Here is a 15,761-nt window from a genome sequence, read left to right on the forward strand (position 1 = left end):
TTCTGCCCATTCACAGTGCCGCTCATTCTATTCTCTCCCTTTGCCTGTTAATGTATATTACCTTATAATATACATTTGACTTACGTATTATCCTTCTCCCCCTACCAGAACATAAGCTCCCCAAGGCAAGCATATTGGTCTTGTGTGCACTGAAACCTAGAATAGTAGTAGATGCTTGATAATTATTTATTTAAATAAACAAATAAATGACTAACATTACTCCCCTGAAAATCAAGGGTGTGAAGTTGGGAAGAGGAGAATGGGTACATTTCTGACATCATGGCATACATATGTGCTGGGGATGTCCAAAGTTACCTTTCCTTCCGGATCTCCAGCCTAAGAGAGAAAGATTCATTTTGAAGTTTGAAGAAGCACCTTGCCAAAGCTCATGCCAGTCAGGTCTATTTACTAATTCATTAGTTTAACTTGAATATATAATTTTAATAATGCTGTTTCATGGCTACCAAATCCTGACACACTGAATTTGCTTATTCCAAAAACGTGTTCTGCATATGAATTTCAAAAAAGGACACTACACATGTACCACAGATTGAAAAATATGAGTTGTCTGGCTTTGTTTACATCATGTTGGATGAGGGTGGGAACTCTAGGTAATGTAATGAGATAAAGTGTTAGGACTGGACTGTAACAAATAAGGTGCCGAAATAAGAAAAGTAAGGTATGCGTGTTTTTACTCACCTGCATAATTCATCATTTCGGCAGCTGTGAATTACATCCAGGCAAGTAGGGGGTGGAGCTACGTTCACTGCACATGGCTTGCTGTGAAGAGCTTCTTTGGACTGCTGACAAGGAATATCAGATTGAGCGCAGTCACAAAAAGCCAACATCTGGGCAACGTTAAAAGGCATATTCTGATAGAAGAACCGTATGGCTGCTTGGCAGTGTTTCACATCACACAGATTTCCATTTGCTGAGCAAGCTTTAAGGTAAGGGGCCAACTGTGCGTTACAGACCACATCCCCTACACATGCCTCTGCCACTTCCAAACAGGACTGGATCCCTTTGATTCCTGAAAGCAAGGATATGTCTGGCTCGTGGAAAAGTAAACACAAATCTGTACATACAGAATCTGCAAAACACTGTGAGAAGTCTATGAGCAAAACACAATGATGTACTAATGTGCTATTTGGGGCCAACATTCCTTTTTCTTCCTAAGAGTTAGTATAAATTTACTGAGGCCTGAATGGTGGGCTACTTGAATCATCTTTCATTTATACTGGGTACATATTGTGATCTAGAAGTGATGGGAAGTGTGTAGGGCCAAAACTGAGTGGAAAAAAAAAATCTCGAGTCCAAGTTTCTTAAATGTAAACAATAAATCTTCAGAAATTGCATTTGAGGTATATAGCTTATGGTGAGTTCATGGGCTCAAATCAAAATGATTTTTGTTCTATTACACTTTTTATTTTGGGCAAAAATTTTGACTAAAGGCTCTACATAGTTACATATTATTTTAGCACATAAAGATGTTCACACTCTGGAAAACACAGATACATGTGAGTGCTTCCACAAGCCCCTCACCAAACATATATACACAAAAACAGCCTCAAACAATTAATTTATATGATCAAAATACCTATGAAATTTAACTAAGATCTTGTCTTTGGTTTTAATTATAATGTATTCCTCAGCATAACTGTAAACAGAGGATGGATGGGCAAAACAGTTGCTTTGATACATGAGTAGAAGAAACACAGTAATTTTGTTGCATTTTGCAATATTAGACTAATAAAAAGCCACACAATTAATTTTATATTGGCATATCTTTAAGAAAGCTAGTAACTATGTTTTAAATTATATTGTCTAGTATTTACAATGCAGATAAAAATTACAATGTATAAATATTACCATGATAGGGAAGAGTAGTTAGATTCCACTTGGATTGATTATCCTCTTTCACATTACCTAGAAGAAAAACAAAGAGACTAATTCATTAGTGAACAGTTTTTTAAATTTAATAGAAGAATGTGGGTTACATTTATAAATGAATAATAAAAAAAAAATCCATTTGAGCTCATGTAACACTAATTTAACCCTTGATACTCAAAATTAGTTAGGTGTAGATAAAGAAAAACACCGCCCTCCTCCCCAAATATCAAGTGAGTTAAACAGCCCTGTTCTGAGGATTTAGTTGCTTGAAGATTTAAACAAATGCTAACAATCAGACCATGTGTACTGAAGTAAACAAAGAATCTGGGGAGAAAGAACAGAAGCAGTTTTGTCTGAATCAAAAAAATCCTTCCCAGTAGGGTCTTAATTAAATTGAAATGCAATTTAAAGATGATTTCCACCTCTGATTATCTTAGTCTTTTAGAGTTCCTAGGAATTATAATCATAGAACTAGAGAATTGTGTTGATGGAAGTGAACTCAGTGGCCAGCTACTTCTAAACTCTTTCATTCAAGAAACATTGGCTGAGTCCCTACTATGTACCAGGGGCCATACTGAAGACACAAATGTGTAGTCCCTGTCATGGAGCACCCACAGCCTGGCGTGGAATAGAGAGATATAATAAAAAATCCAAACAAAATATAAGGAGTGCAAATAGACATATGCATAAAGTAATAGAGGAATAGTATGATCAGATTTGCATTTTAAAATAAAAGTTGAATTGTTGCCATTGGCTATTAAGATAATGACTTCTGTTATGGCTTCATGATTCAGTTTGTCCCTACTTGAGCTGCCTGTCCAAACTCCCTGCCTGCCTATCCACCATACAAAAAAAGAAGGTACAAGCACAAGAAAATTCTTTTTTACTCCCAATTGGGTCACAGTCTTTCCAGACTCCTTGCATTGTTCCATCTATACATGGTTTCTCACTTTTCTACCAATAATGTCTCAGCTCAAGAATCACAATGTTTCTAGATCCACTCTCCTGTGTCCCTGAGGAAGCCTGAGATGTTCCTTCTTCTGTGCACTATCCCATGGTGAGTGAAATCCCACAAGCGAATCCCAGAGAGGCATATAGCTTCTGTAACAGATACAAAAGTCTAGGTTAGACCTCTATTATAGATTAATATCTCTGCTTTGGGACTGATTGGTATAGCTATGCCAGTTACTAAATATAACATATTCAAGAATTTATCACTGAAACATAAACACTGAATTTACTCACTTTGACTAAATGTTTATATACCTCCAAAATTTACATGTTGAAGCCCTAACCCACTGTGTGGCTATGTTTGAAGACGGCATCTCTGAACGTTAGGCAGGTTAAATGAGGTCAGAAGAGTGGGGCCCTGATCTGATAGGATGATCATCCTAGGAAGAAGAGACACAAAGAGCTTACTTACTCTTCTCCCTCCATGCACTCCCGCACCAAGGAAAGGCCATGTGAGGACATAGAGAAACCAGGAAGTCGGCAAGCCGGGAAGAGAGCTCTCACCAGAAACCGACCCTGCTGGACCTTGATCTGGAAGTTCCAGCCCCCAGAACCATGAGAAGATACATTTCTGTTGTTGAAGCTGCCCACACTGTGGTATTTTTGTTATGGTGGCCCCAGCAGACTAATATACTCACTATGTGGGTAATTATTATAAACACAACCAAACATTTATTTTAGCACGGTGAAATAAACCCTATCTTGGATGTGTACTATTTTATATGCTACGAGTAATTTAATATAAATTCTCAGCACATTAAATTCTAATTTCACAGAGTACCAACATATGTATATACACATTTTTCCGGGAGGGTATTTTAAACCATAGCTTAATTGCTGAAGAGGAGCTAAAGGGCAATATGTCATGGGAATAAATAAAAGATTGTATCAATCCAATCTACATCTGAGATAGATCATATACACCAAAAAATGCACAATGTTCCTTCTTAGTCATCCACTAATGTCAAATATATCCAGGATCTGATATTTTCTCCCCTTGCTACCACACTGGCCCAAGGTAGCATGCATTTCTCTGTTGACCTCATCTAGGCCATGGGCTTATTTATCGTCTATAAGTGAAAGACCCGCCCCCCCTTAGATTTACACCTATTGCACAGATCTCACTTTGTTGATAGTGCTAATTTAGACATCAATTCCATATGTGGGGCTGCCTAACTTGATATATTTACTTGGGTATCTATCTAATAAACATTTCAGACTGACCTCTGACTTCTCTGTCCCTCACTGAAGCCTCTTCTTCCTATAGTTGTTCCCATAGTAAGTTAATAAAAATAATGGTAACCACATCCTTCTAGTAACTCAGGACAAAAACCTTGTAATCAACCTCCATTTCCTTTTTACTCTTGCATCCCCACATGGTTTACTACTAACAAAATATATCTAGAACTGACAACTTCCCACAGCGGTGCATCATCCATTTTCTCTGTGTCGTTATAAAACCCTCCTAACTGGTCTTCCTACTTGAGCCTTTGCTCATCTTCCAGTCAATGATCAACAACAACAACAACAACAACAACAAACCAGAATTATCCTTTTAAAGATAGGAATCAGATCATGACAATCTCTTAGTGAAAATTCTTCATTGATTTTCTGTATCCCTCAGGGAAAGAGCCAATGACCTAGAAATGACCTAGAAAGTCCTACCTGATCCTGTCCCTGTTTTATTTCTGATCTCACCTCCCACATCTCTCTCCCATAGTCTCTCTTCTACCTATGTGTCTCCCTTTAGCTCTTCCTCAAACCTCCAGACACATGTCCAGTTGAAGGCCTTTAACTCCCTGTTTCTTCTGCCTTAACTGCTCTTTCCCTAAATAAACACAAGGCTCATTCCCTTACCTCTTTTAATCTTTGCTCAAACATTAACTTAAGAGTGCAGCTTCCCGGCCATCTTATTAAAATTACAAATCACCCACTCAGACCTCTTTTTTCCCCCCTTTGCTTCAGTTTTCTCCTTAGCATTCATGCTGTCTAAAATATCTATCTTAAGTCATTTATCCTGCTAATTTTCTTTTTGTCCCCATAGTGGATGCTGTGGCCCACTACTAAGATGCCCCCCAGGCTTTCATTTCCTTAGCTGCTATAAGTTTGGTTAGGTGATGATGCATACCAGTCCTTTCCTAGGCATTGCCCTCATTTGAAGAAAGTTGCCACAGGCAAGGTGACAGACTTTCCCAGGGGACAGTTCATCTATAAAGACTAGCCCACAGGAGGGGTTCAAGAATCAGGTCCCTTACCTCAACCGGTCATTCCAGGTCCAAACTTCCTGTCTGCTATGGTAGCAGCTCTGTATTTCAGCTTCTCCCTCCACCTAATCCTGTTTTCTTCAGTTCCTTCTAGCTTTTGTTCCTAAACCCTCAGCCCAAACACATCCTTTGTGTGCAAATCTCTGTCTCAGAGTCTGTTGCCTGGAAATGTGATTCAAGATGCTCCTCACTATAGAATGTAAAGTCCTAGAGAGCAATGATTTGTTTGTTTTGTTTACTTTCCCTCCAGCTCTGAGCACATGGGCTAAGACATGGTAGGGACTCAAAAGATCTATCAAATAAATAAATAAATAGCACGTAACCACATTTGATCTATTTCTTTAATTTCTTAAATCCCCTAACAAACAACAAGCTCCTTAAACGAAGGACAGGTGTTTGTTTTGTTACTGTTTTTTTAAATCCTGCTGTATAGTACCTAGCACGTTTAAATCTCATAAATATTTTTCAAATGAATGAATGAATGAATGAATACAATTAACATGCTAAAACCTTTTAGCATTTGCCTTTCTTGCCTCTTCATAATCCCTTTTGGACATAGGTCATGGCATTAATTTTTTTATTTTTAATTTTTTAAGAGAAACAGGCTGAAATAACAAAGCAGGAATCAGAAATTAAATATTCTTTAGTTAATTCATATTTGTGATTATATACTTAATGTTCCTAAATCCTTCTTTAGAATACCAACCTGAAAAAATGTCCTGTTTGAATCCATCTTCATAGTTGTCACTGAAGGCTGGAACTATCTGAGCATCCTGTATATGAATGTCTTCAAACAAACTTTTCCAAATTTCATTGCAATGACAATTCCACAATATCGTTTCTTTCAGAATTTCTCTTACTGTGGCACACAGGTAGCATCCATCAAGGATCTTGCATTGTTCTGATTCCCTCCCACAGGTTTTCTTAAAATTTTCATACAACAGAATGCAATGTTCTGATTCTTGGCAGATATGTGCTGCTATGACACAGTCACTCTTTTTTCCAACCATTAATGATGTGTCTTTCTGAGGGAGCCATTGTGTGATATTTGACTGTCCAGCCAAATGTAAAGACAGAGCTGATTTTTCTTTATTTTTTTTTAAAGATTTTATTTATTTATTTGACAGAGAGAGAGCACAAGTAGGCAGAGCGGCAGGCAGAGGGAGAGGGAGAAGCAGGCTTCCCACTGAGCAGAGAGCCCGATGTGGGGCTTGATCCTAGGACCCTGGGATCATGACCTGAGCCGAAAGCAGACACTTAACGACTGAGTCACCCAAAATTAAAAAAAATGACCAAAGTTTAAATGAGTTCATTTACTTATATTTTAAAGTCTTATAAATAAGTATATAAACTTGTTTTTTTAAAAAGATTTATTTTATTTTATTTTAATTTTTTAATTTAATTTTATTTTTTTAAGATTTATTTATTTTAGAGACAGAGATGGAGAGAGAGTGAGCAGGGGGAGGGGCAGAGGGAGAGGGAGAGAGAATCCTCAAGCAGACTCCCCGCTAAGCATGGAGTCCTACCTGAGGTTCGATCCCAGGACGCTGAGATCATGACCTGAACCAAAATCAGGAGTCTGACACTCACCTGAATGTGCCACCCACGTGCCCCTAGACTTATCTTTTATATTCTTATATCTACATTGTCTTTCAAAAACCATTAAAAATTTTTAAGAGAGTTATTACAAATGATACTGAATTTCTAAAAATTGAAATAAAAACACTGATTATTTATAGTTTATGTAACCACATAATGGTAATGCTCAATTTCTTTTGATGACATTTCGTTCTTATCATTTACTTTTGTCCAAATTTTCATTATATTTTGATGATGACTGGTAGAAATCGTGTGTAACTTAAGACACTTATAAAGTAATACATTATTTCCCTTATATAAATTTTTATGGATTTCTATTTTCTACTAGAAATGTACTCAAAGTGTTTCTCCACCTTTTTAAAAACTTATTATTTTCCCCTTAACAAGCCTTTTTGGACCTTTATTTTTCTAATTCACAAGCCTCCTTATAAAATTTTAATTCCACAGATATACTGTATATCTGTTTAGGAACTGGATGTATATATGTGTTTCATACATAATAAAGAGTAAAAGATTTTTTGCCCAACCCCATGTACCAATTTTCACCCCTTGGAGGTTCTATTCCTCATTGAGAACACATGTTCTACTAGATAGTTCCAACAAGCCATAATTATATGGACTTTATAGAAAAAAAGATCAGAAAAACTTCAACATGAGACTCCAAGTTAGCTTAACATAGGCTTTCAGAAGTATACTGTCTACTTCTAAAATGTCTTATCTTCCTCTGAGGTACTTCAAATAGATCTCCACAATAAAAAATTCCTTGACCCTACCATTCTTCCAAAAGTCACCTTTTTTTTTTCTGGAACATTATGATCTAAAAAAAAAAAAAAAGATTGTTTAATTTTGTTTTATTAGTTTTCTTTCACCTTAGTTTCTACAAATGTCTCATTCTTATACAAGACAAAAATAACGTAATCAGTTTTATGATATGAAAATGTTTACTTAAAAACTGTTAGGGCACCCTTATAAGCATATTCTAAGTCTAGCCTTTGTAGAGGCTAGGCATTGCCCTCATTTGAAGAAAGTTGCCACAGGCAACTGAATGTGTTTGAAAACGTATGCTACTATAGCATTTTGCACATTTCTCAAATAACAGCTCACAATGGATTGTTATAATTATGTAAATCAGGCTCCTTTACTAGAATAGAGGCCTTCTCTTCTATTCCTTTTGTTTAGCATATGCAGGCTTGCATGAATAGAATACATGTGATTTAATGCTCTCCTCACAGAATTAGTTCTATTACATTGGTAATTATATATTTTGAAATAATCTATAAGCCTGTCTATATGTCAATCAATCTATCTAAATATCTTTCTATTTATATACTTAATCAGCTGGGTTAAATGAAATGAATATGGCTAAATGTCAATTTTACTATGTTTTCAGCTATCAAGAGCAGGGACTGTTTTAGTCACTTTTTTTTTTAAGATTTTATTTATTTGAGATGGAAAGAGTGAGAGGTAGCAGCGGGGGAGGAGCAGAGGGAGAAGGAGAGCATCTCAAGCAGACTCCCCACTGAATGCATAGCTCAATGTGCAGGGCTCCTCTCACAATGCTGAAATCATGGCCTGAGCTGAAATCAAGAGTCAGAAGCTTAACCAACTGAGCCACCCAGGTGTCCCATGTTTTATTCAGCTTCTATCCATCCTTCAGCATTTATAAAATGTCTACACATATTAACTGAATAATAAATACAAATGGATACATGATTTAGGTGTGCAAAATATGTTTATAAATTTAAAATACATTATATTTATTGGTCATTTACTAAGTATCAGGTACTACACTGAGTGCTTTATCATATTAAGAAAAAAAGAAAAAAGAAAGAAATGCTAAAGCTGATTTGTTCAAGAAGTTTACAATATATCAATGAAGAATAGAAAAGTACATGCCTATATATGTCGGGGAATGTTTTGAGAGTCCAAAGTGGGGAGGGAAGGTAGTAGGGTGGGAGTGGGGCATTGGGGGGGGGGGAAGAGAGAAGACAGAGAGAGGGAGAGAGAGAGAAAGAGAGAGAGATCATGGCTTTCTGGACTGATGATCAGAGTTTGTGAGGGTACCATAGTTAAGATAGGACAAATGATAAGATTTCAATTATTTCCTTTCTCACTCTAAGCTAAATTATAAGCAATCAGCTAGTGCCCCCTGTATACATAATAACTAGGTCATGTCCACCATGAAGTGCATTTATGAGATTGTTTAAGTGTTCTCCTCTAACAGGGTTTTTATATTCCTGGCTTATCAATATTACCACACAGTAGTCTTTAATAAGTATCTATTGTGGAAAAAAAAAGGTTTAAATACGTGAACTGATTTCAGTTTAACTGCCCTAACTTTGTTATGTACCTGTTGACTGGTAACTACATTTTGTCAAAACTTGGTATGATTCATAGTGGCGAGAGAGAGAACAAATTAAGTTGTCTTGCCATTGTGAAACAAAAGTCAATAAATATTTTAGTATTTTAATATGTTTTCATTTCAGCCTATTTCAGTCTAAAACTAGTAAAGACCCATTAATTAGCTAACTAATCTCATTTCAGGCTCTATTTTTTTTTTATGACATCTCAGCATTTGTAATTGTTGACTATTTTCTCTGTGTCCCTTTCATTGACTTCAAAAACTCTTTCTGTAGTTTCTTTTCCTGCCTTTGAAATCTTCTTTTTTGTCTCTTCAACTAGATCATGAATGTTGCTATCAAAAGTTTATACTCTCACTTTATAGCCTTTATTGACCAATCCTATCTTCCTTCATGGTTTTATCTACCTCTTATAAACCTTTAACTCAAAAACCTGTATGTCTATTTAATTTTATCTTTTCTTTTGTATGTCTATTTTAGATTACTCTCTTCAGTACAAGATCCATGTTTCCAAATGCAAGCTAGATGACACACATTCCTTTCTTTTTTTGAAATTATTTGTATCATGTAAAACTTAAAACAAAATGCCAACATTCCTAACATGAATGTTCCAAAACATTCCACAGATGCAATGTCTCCAAAATATAACTCATCACTTCTGTCCCCAATCCTGTACTTTATTGCTTCTTCCCTATCTCAGTGTATCCCAGTATCCTGTCCCAAGCCAGAAATTTGTAGAACATGCTTCATACATTTCATATTCCTCATATCCAACTCACACCAATTCCTATCAATTATAATTCATAAACATATCTTACTTTGGCCTTTTCCTCATAGTCCTCAGCACCACTGTGTTAGTTTAGGCTTGCATCACCTCTCTCCCAAATGGTTTTGATGGCCTTTTAATTGATATCCCTAGCCTGAATCTCTCCCTCCCCTCCATTCTGTCCTTTGCACTCCTGCCAGTGATAACCTTTGAAAAGCTGACTCTGCATTCCTCTGTTTAAAATGCATTAAGAGGGCACCTGGGTGGCTCAGTCGTTAAGCATCTGCCTTCGGCTCAGGTCATGATCCCAGGATCCTGGGATCGAGTCCCGCATCGGGCTCCCTGCTCCGCGGGAAGTCTGCTTCTCCCTCTCCCACTCCCCCTGCTTGTGTTCCTGCTCTCGCTATCTCTCTCTCTGTCAAATAAATAAATAAAATCTTTAAAAAAAATAAAAATAAAATAAATAAAATATGCAATAAGAGCCCCTTGCAGTAACAGTTTGAAGTCTAATCCCTTTAGAAAGATCCATAAATTCAGCTTTCCTCCTTCTTTTAACATCTGATTTCTTTCCAGCATCATCTCCTAATACTGTTCCATTCTACAGACCAGCTTAACAAAGGATTTGTTGCTCCTCGAATGCACTCTGCTTCATTCTATTTCCTCTGTTTAGAACATCCATTTTGTCTCTCTAATGAACCCAATTCACCCTAAAATCCCAAGTCTGTCATTTCTTCTGTGAAACCTTCTGAGTTACCATTCTTTATTCCTCTATAACTTCAAGTACTTTTTAAGAGTGTGTGTGTGTGGGGGAGCGGTATGGGTGTGTATCATCTAGCATGTATCACTTACCATTTTAGGGAAATGAGAAAACATTTTTAACTGAATAAAAATGAAAATACAACATACTAAGATTTGTGGATCTAACTAAAACAGTATTTGGAAGGAAATTTATATAATGAAATGATTATAGGAGGAAGGACAAAAATCTCAAGTCAGTGATATAAGCCTTTATCTCAAGAAAGCAGAAAATGAGGAGCAACTTCAAATCAAATCAAATACAACAACCAAAAATAATGAAGAGCAAAATTGCGAGACAGAGAAACAAAGAGAGAGGAGGAGACAAGTTTGCCAATATCTGAATGAAAGAGAAGACATCACTATAACTCCCACAGACATTTAAAGGACAATTTGAGAATATTAGGGACAACTTAGCAGAGAGACAGAAAAAAGAAAAAAAAAGTAAAATGGAAACCATAAAAACAAAAATTCAACATAAATCCAACAAACGGGAACATTCACTGAAAGACACAAATTACCAAACTCGCACAATAAGGAATAGGTAAGTAAAAACAGTCCTCTAACATCTAAACACATTGAACATTTTAAAACCTTCCAATGAAGAATGGCCCAGATATCTTCACTGCTGAATTAAATCAAACATTTAAGGAAGAAATAATACTAATTCTCTGTATACTGTTTTAGAATAAGGAATAGGAGGAAATACTTCCCAACACAATAAGAAACCAGCATTATTCAGACAACAAAATCAGACAAATAGACTGTAAGAAAAGAGAACAATATTCCAATATCCCTCATGGACATAGATTAAAAACCCTTAACAAAATATTAGCAGATTGAATCAAGCAATATATGAAATGAGTAATACATCATCACTGAGTAGGATATAGCCTCAGAATGAAGGGTTAGAACCAACATTCACAAATCAACAATAAAATTCACAATATAAAAAAAGGTAAAACATTATTTCAATAGAGGCAGGAAAAGCATTTGCAAAATTTAACATCTGTTTATCTATTTGTGATAAAATTTCTAAACAAATGGGATATAAGAAGGAATTCTTCAGCCTGATAAAGGGAACCTAAAAAGAACTTACTGCAAAAACCATTCTTTAGGGTGAAAACCTAATGCATTTCTCCTAAGATAAGTAAAAAGACAAGGATGGCCACTCCCAGAGATCCTATCTAACGTTATCCTGGGAGGTCCCACCCAGAACTATAGAGCAAGGAAAACAAATAAAGACCTACTGATTGGAAAGGGAGAAATAAAATTTTCTCCATTCACAGATATGAATATTTATATCTATATGGACAACCCTATAGATTCTACAAAATAAAAGATTAATAAGAACTAATAAGTGAGCTGAGCAAGTTACAGGATATAAGGTCCATATAAAATACCAATTTTATTTTGATAGATTATCTATAATCAATTGGAAATTAAAATATAAAATAAGTTACTATTTACTACAGCATCAAAAAAATGAAGCATATTTGTATATGTCTTAACACAGTGTAAGACTTATATACTGAAAACTATAAGATATTGATAAGAGAAATCTTAAATAAATGGGGGAGATATATCATGTGTGTCAGTTCTACCCAAACTGATCTATAGTTTCAATGGAAGCCCCCCAAAATGCTAGATTTTTTTGTAGAACTGACAAGCTGATTGTAAAATTTATATGGAAAGTCAAAGAATAGCCAAAACAATTTTTAAAAAGAACAAAGTTTAAGGAATTATACTACTTGAATATAAGATACCGCATAAAGCTATAATAAGCAAGACTATACAGTATGGGCAAAAGTACAGAAATATAGATTATTGGAACAGGATAGGAAATCTAGAAATAGAACCACTAATATACAGCCCAAATGATTTTTGAGGAAGGTGAAACTCATAGTCTCTTTAGCAAATGGGGTACAACAATTGTCTATCCTTATGGGAAAAAAAGGTATCTGACCCATTGTAACAAAATCAAAAATTAACTCAAAACCTAAACTATATAATTTCTAGACCATATGAGAAATATCTCTGTGATTTGGGGTTGGATAAAGATTTCTTAAATGCAACATCAAAGGTATTATTCATAAAAGAAAACAAAAACAATAAACTGGTTATCATTAAAGTTTAAAAAACAACAAACTCTGTTTTTTGAAAGATATTCCTAAGGAAATAAATAAAAGACAGAGAGGGGAAAATATTGTTTACAGAACACATATTCTGATAAACCCTATTCAATACAGAGAAACAATTCCTAAAACCCAGTAAAAAAACCAAAACTCAAATTTAAAACAGGCAAAATTTTGAAGAGATGCTTTACTAAATAATGTGTATAGATGGCATGTAAGCACATGAAAATATGTTCAATATTACTATTATTCAAGTGGAAATTAAACGTACAATTTAACACTATTAAATACATATTAGAATGGCCCCCAAACAAAAACAAGTAAAAAACAAAATCAGGTATCACTGAGAATGTGGAAAGACTGGAACTTTTATACACTGATGGTTACATCAAATTTGGAATACAGTATGGAAGCTCTCCATAAAGTTAAACATACACTTTACCATATGACCCAACAATTTCTTACCCAAAAGAAACAAAAACCTCTATTTGTATGAATCTTGTATATGAATATTTATAGCAGCTTTATATATAATTTCTAAAAGTCTGGAAACAATGCAAATCATTTTCAATGGTGAATGGATAACCAACGTGTGGTATAACTAACAATGGAATACTACTCAAAAAAGAGAACGAACTTGTACATGAAACATTGGTGAAACTCAAATGCATTATGTTAAATAAAAAAAAAATCAGGCTCAAAAGGCTACATGGTACATAATTCCATTTATGTGAAATTCTGGAAAAAGCAAAATCATGGAGCAGAAAATTGTCCAGTGAGCTCACCATGGATGATTTGAGAGGTGTGACAATGGGACCATTCACGATAGATTAGAGGTAAACCTAGTTCTTATAAAATGGGAGGTTGATTGTGAAAGAAGAGGCAAGAACCCCATGACAGCAGGTGCATTCCCAAGCTGACCACGTTTCAGAGATAGTGCATAAGGACATTGAGGATCCAAACACTGATCACTTTAGAACTATTTTATCCCACATATCCTTTGAAAATCTTTATGAATCCTTAGGGACACATGCAGAGTACTTTGATTACCGCTACTTCAGTGTCAGCCTGGCCCCTCAAACAGGCAGTAAATAAATGTATGTTAAATGATTAAATGATCCTATCCAAAGGCAAGTATAAGTCTGGATACGTGGTTATATTTTGGACTTTCTCCAATATCTTATTTGTCTTCTATCATTTAGGTCTTGTGCAAAGCCATAGCAAACCCCACAAATACATGAATTGAGCAAGTGAATCTAAAATTCTAATGAATTATAATTGAGTGAAGCTTGAAATTATGGTTAGCAACTACAGAAATATGTTAGGTACTTACTGAGATCTACAGCTCACTGAACCTTAAATTACACAATTGATCAAATTATCAAAAAAGGAGAATTAATTAAATTACATAGATGTGGTTAATTTTGAAACTGTACTTTTCTTTCTCACAACTGTATATATTCCATATAACAATTTGTTGTTACCTGACTCATTGATGCATTGTTCCCCAAGCAATTTGTTAATAGTGCAATAGAGGTTATCAGTGCAGAGACAATCTTCAAATTGGAAATTGCTTTCCACCAAGGACTGGATGCTCAGGTTACAGTTTGATGAATCCTTCATCTTGCAGGGGTTACCTGGGTTTTACAGTCAAAGATAAAATATTCCTGATATTAATCTGAATATTGCCCTACCCCAAATGCTTTTAATGTATTAATCTAAGTAATTCATTATTATAGGAAGATTTTCTGCGGTTGCTGCAAGATGTCCACGGAAGTGAACTTTTTAATCACAAAATCTCTTTTTACTGACTTTCCCCCCAGTATTTACTTTCTAAAATAGATTAAAGCTTGCTGTATTTTAAAATGACTTTGTCCTCACTTAGAATGCCAACTTTTACTCTTCAGTATTAATCAAGGCTGTCCTTACATGAGGTGATCAGAATGATCTATAATCCTCACCATTTTCTCGGCTTAGCAATATTTTTAGCTATTTGTCATAATCTTCTATTTTATTTCATATGTCATTCTAAGATTATAATAAGAGACATTCAGGTGGCTCAGAATTTACCATGAGAAATGAAGTTGTCCTGACACTTAGTAAGCAGTCAGTAAATATTATTGAATAATGAATCTTTCATAATTACTGATATTTCATTTTCTGCTTTAATTTACAAAACCATATTCATCTACCCAACAATTTTCTTTTATTCATTTTTCTGAATAAAACTACTTGAGTTCATTTCATCTGTGTATTTGAGAATATTTCTATTTCAGCTTTATGCATGGGACAATTATGCAAATATTACTGTAATTCACTGAAAATGACTTGCTATTTGTATACTGAAGTAAATGTTATAATTCATAACACACTGAATGCAGTATTTTAAATTGCCTTATAAAATGTAATGAGGAGCTTCATTATCAAAACCAATGACATTTTTTTTGTCATTGTCTTCTAGTCTCATCTTAAAGTTATTGCGTTACCTTGAGCAAATTATGCTTTTAAAATTCTTTTCCTGAAGTATAATAAGAATGGTGGGTTAGACAGCTATATCTTTCTATGGAGTATGAACATTCCATGTACTACTTTCAAGGGCCGGAAAGAGAAGGAAATCTTTCTCCCTTCCTCTGCATTCCATGTAATCCCTTGAGGTCCTGTGGATGGGCAGAGGTTCTGATGATGGAGATTGTAAATGTTGGCCATCAGAACTGTAGGTTGCTGCCTTTTAACCTAACGCGTGCCCCTCTACATCTTTTGGGAAGTAGAGGAAGCACATTGCAGATAGGCAAGAGTCATGAGCAGTACAGAATTCAATCTTTGTGAAACGAATAGAGAAAGTGAGACATGGAAGAATCTATTGTTATTTTCCCTTTTCAATTTTTCTTACTGAATATTCCAGAAAGCTTGTTATGTTTTTACAGTATTATAATATCCATTA

At 35.1% G+C, this 15,761-nt stretch overlaps 1 protein-coding gene across 1 annotated transcript in view; it reads right to left on the minus strand.

The window, feature by feature from the left end:
• Positions 1-15,761, minus strand: part of GFRAL (GDNF family receptor alpha like) — a 73,463-nt gene that overhangs the window by 52,128 nt on the left and 5,574 nt on the right. Inside the window, exons 3-6 of the mRNA XM_088024345.1 lie at positions 14,305-14,457; positions 5,872-6,252; positions 1,870-1,926; positions 700-1,030 (exon numbers count right to left, since the gene is read on the minus strand). Of these exons, the coding sequence (XP_087880471.1) occupies positions 700-1,030; positions 1,870-1,926; positions 5,872-6,252; positions 14,305-14,457 (922 nt within the window). The remainder of the gene's footprint in view (positions 1-699; positions 1,031-1,869; positions 1,927-5,871; positions 6,253-14,304; positions 14,458-15,761) is intronic.

This window comes from Eumetopias jubatus, unplaced genomic scaffold, assembly GCF_037043125.1.
Source record: "Eumetopias jubatus isolate StellerSeaLion01/CBP00866 unplaced genomic scaffold, mEumJub1_p1.0 scaffold_6, whole genome shotgun sequence".
NCBI classification, from domain to species: domain Eukaryota; kingdom Metazoa; phylum Chordata; class Mammalia; order Carnivora; family Otariidae; genus Eumetopias; species Eumetopias jubatus.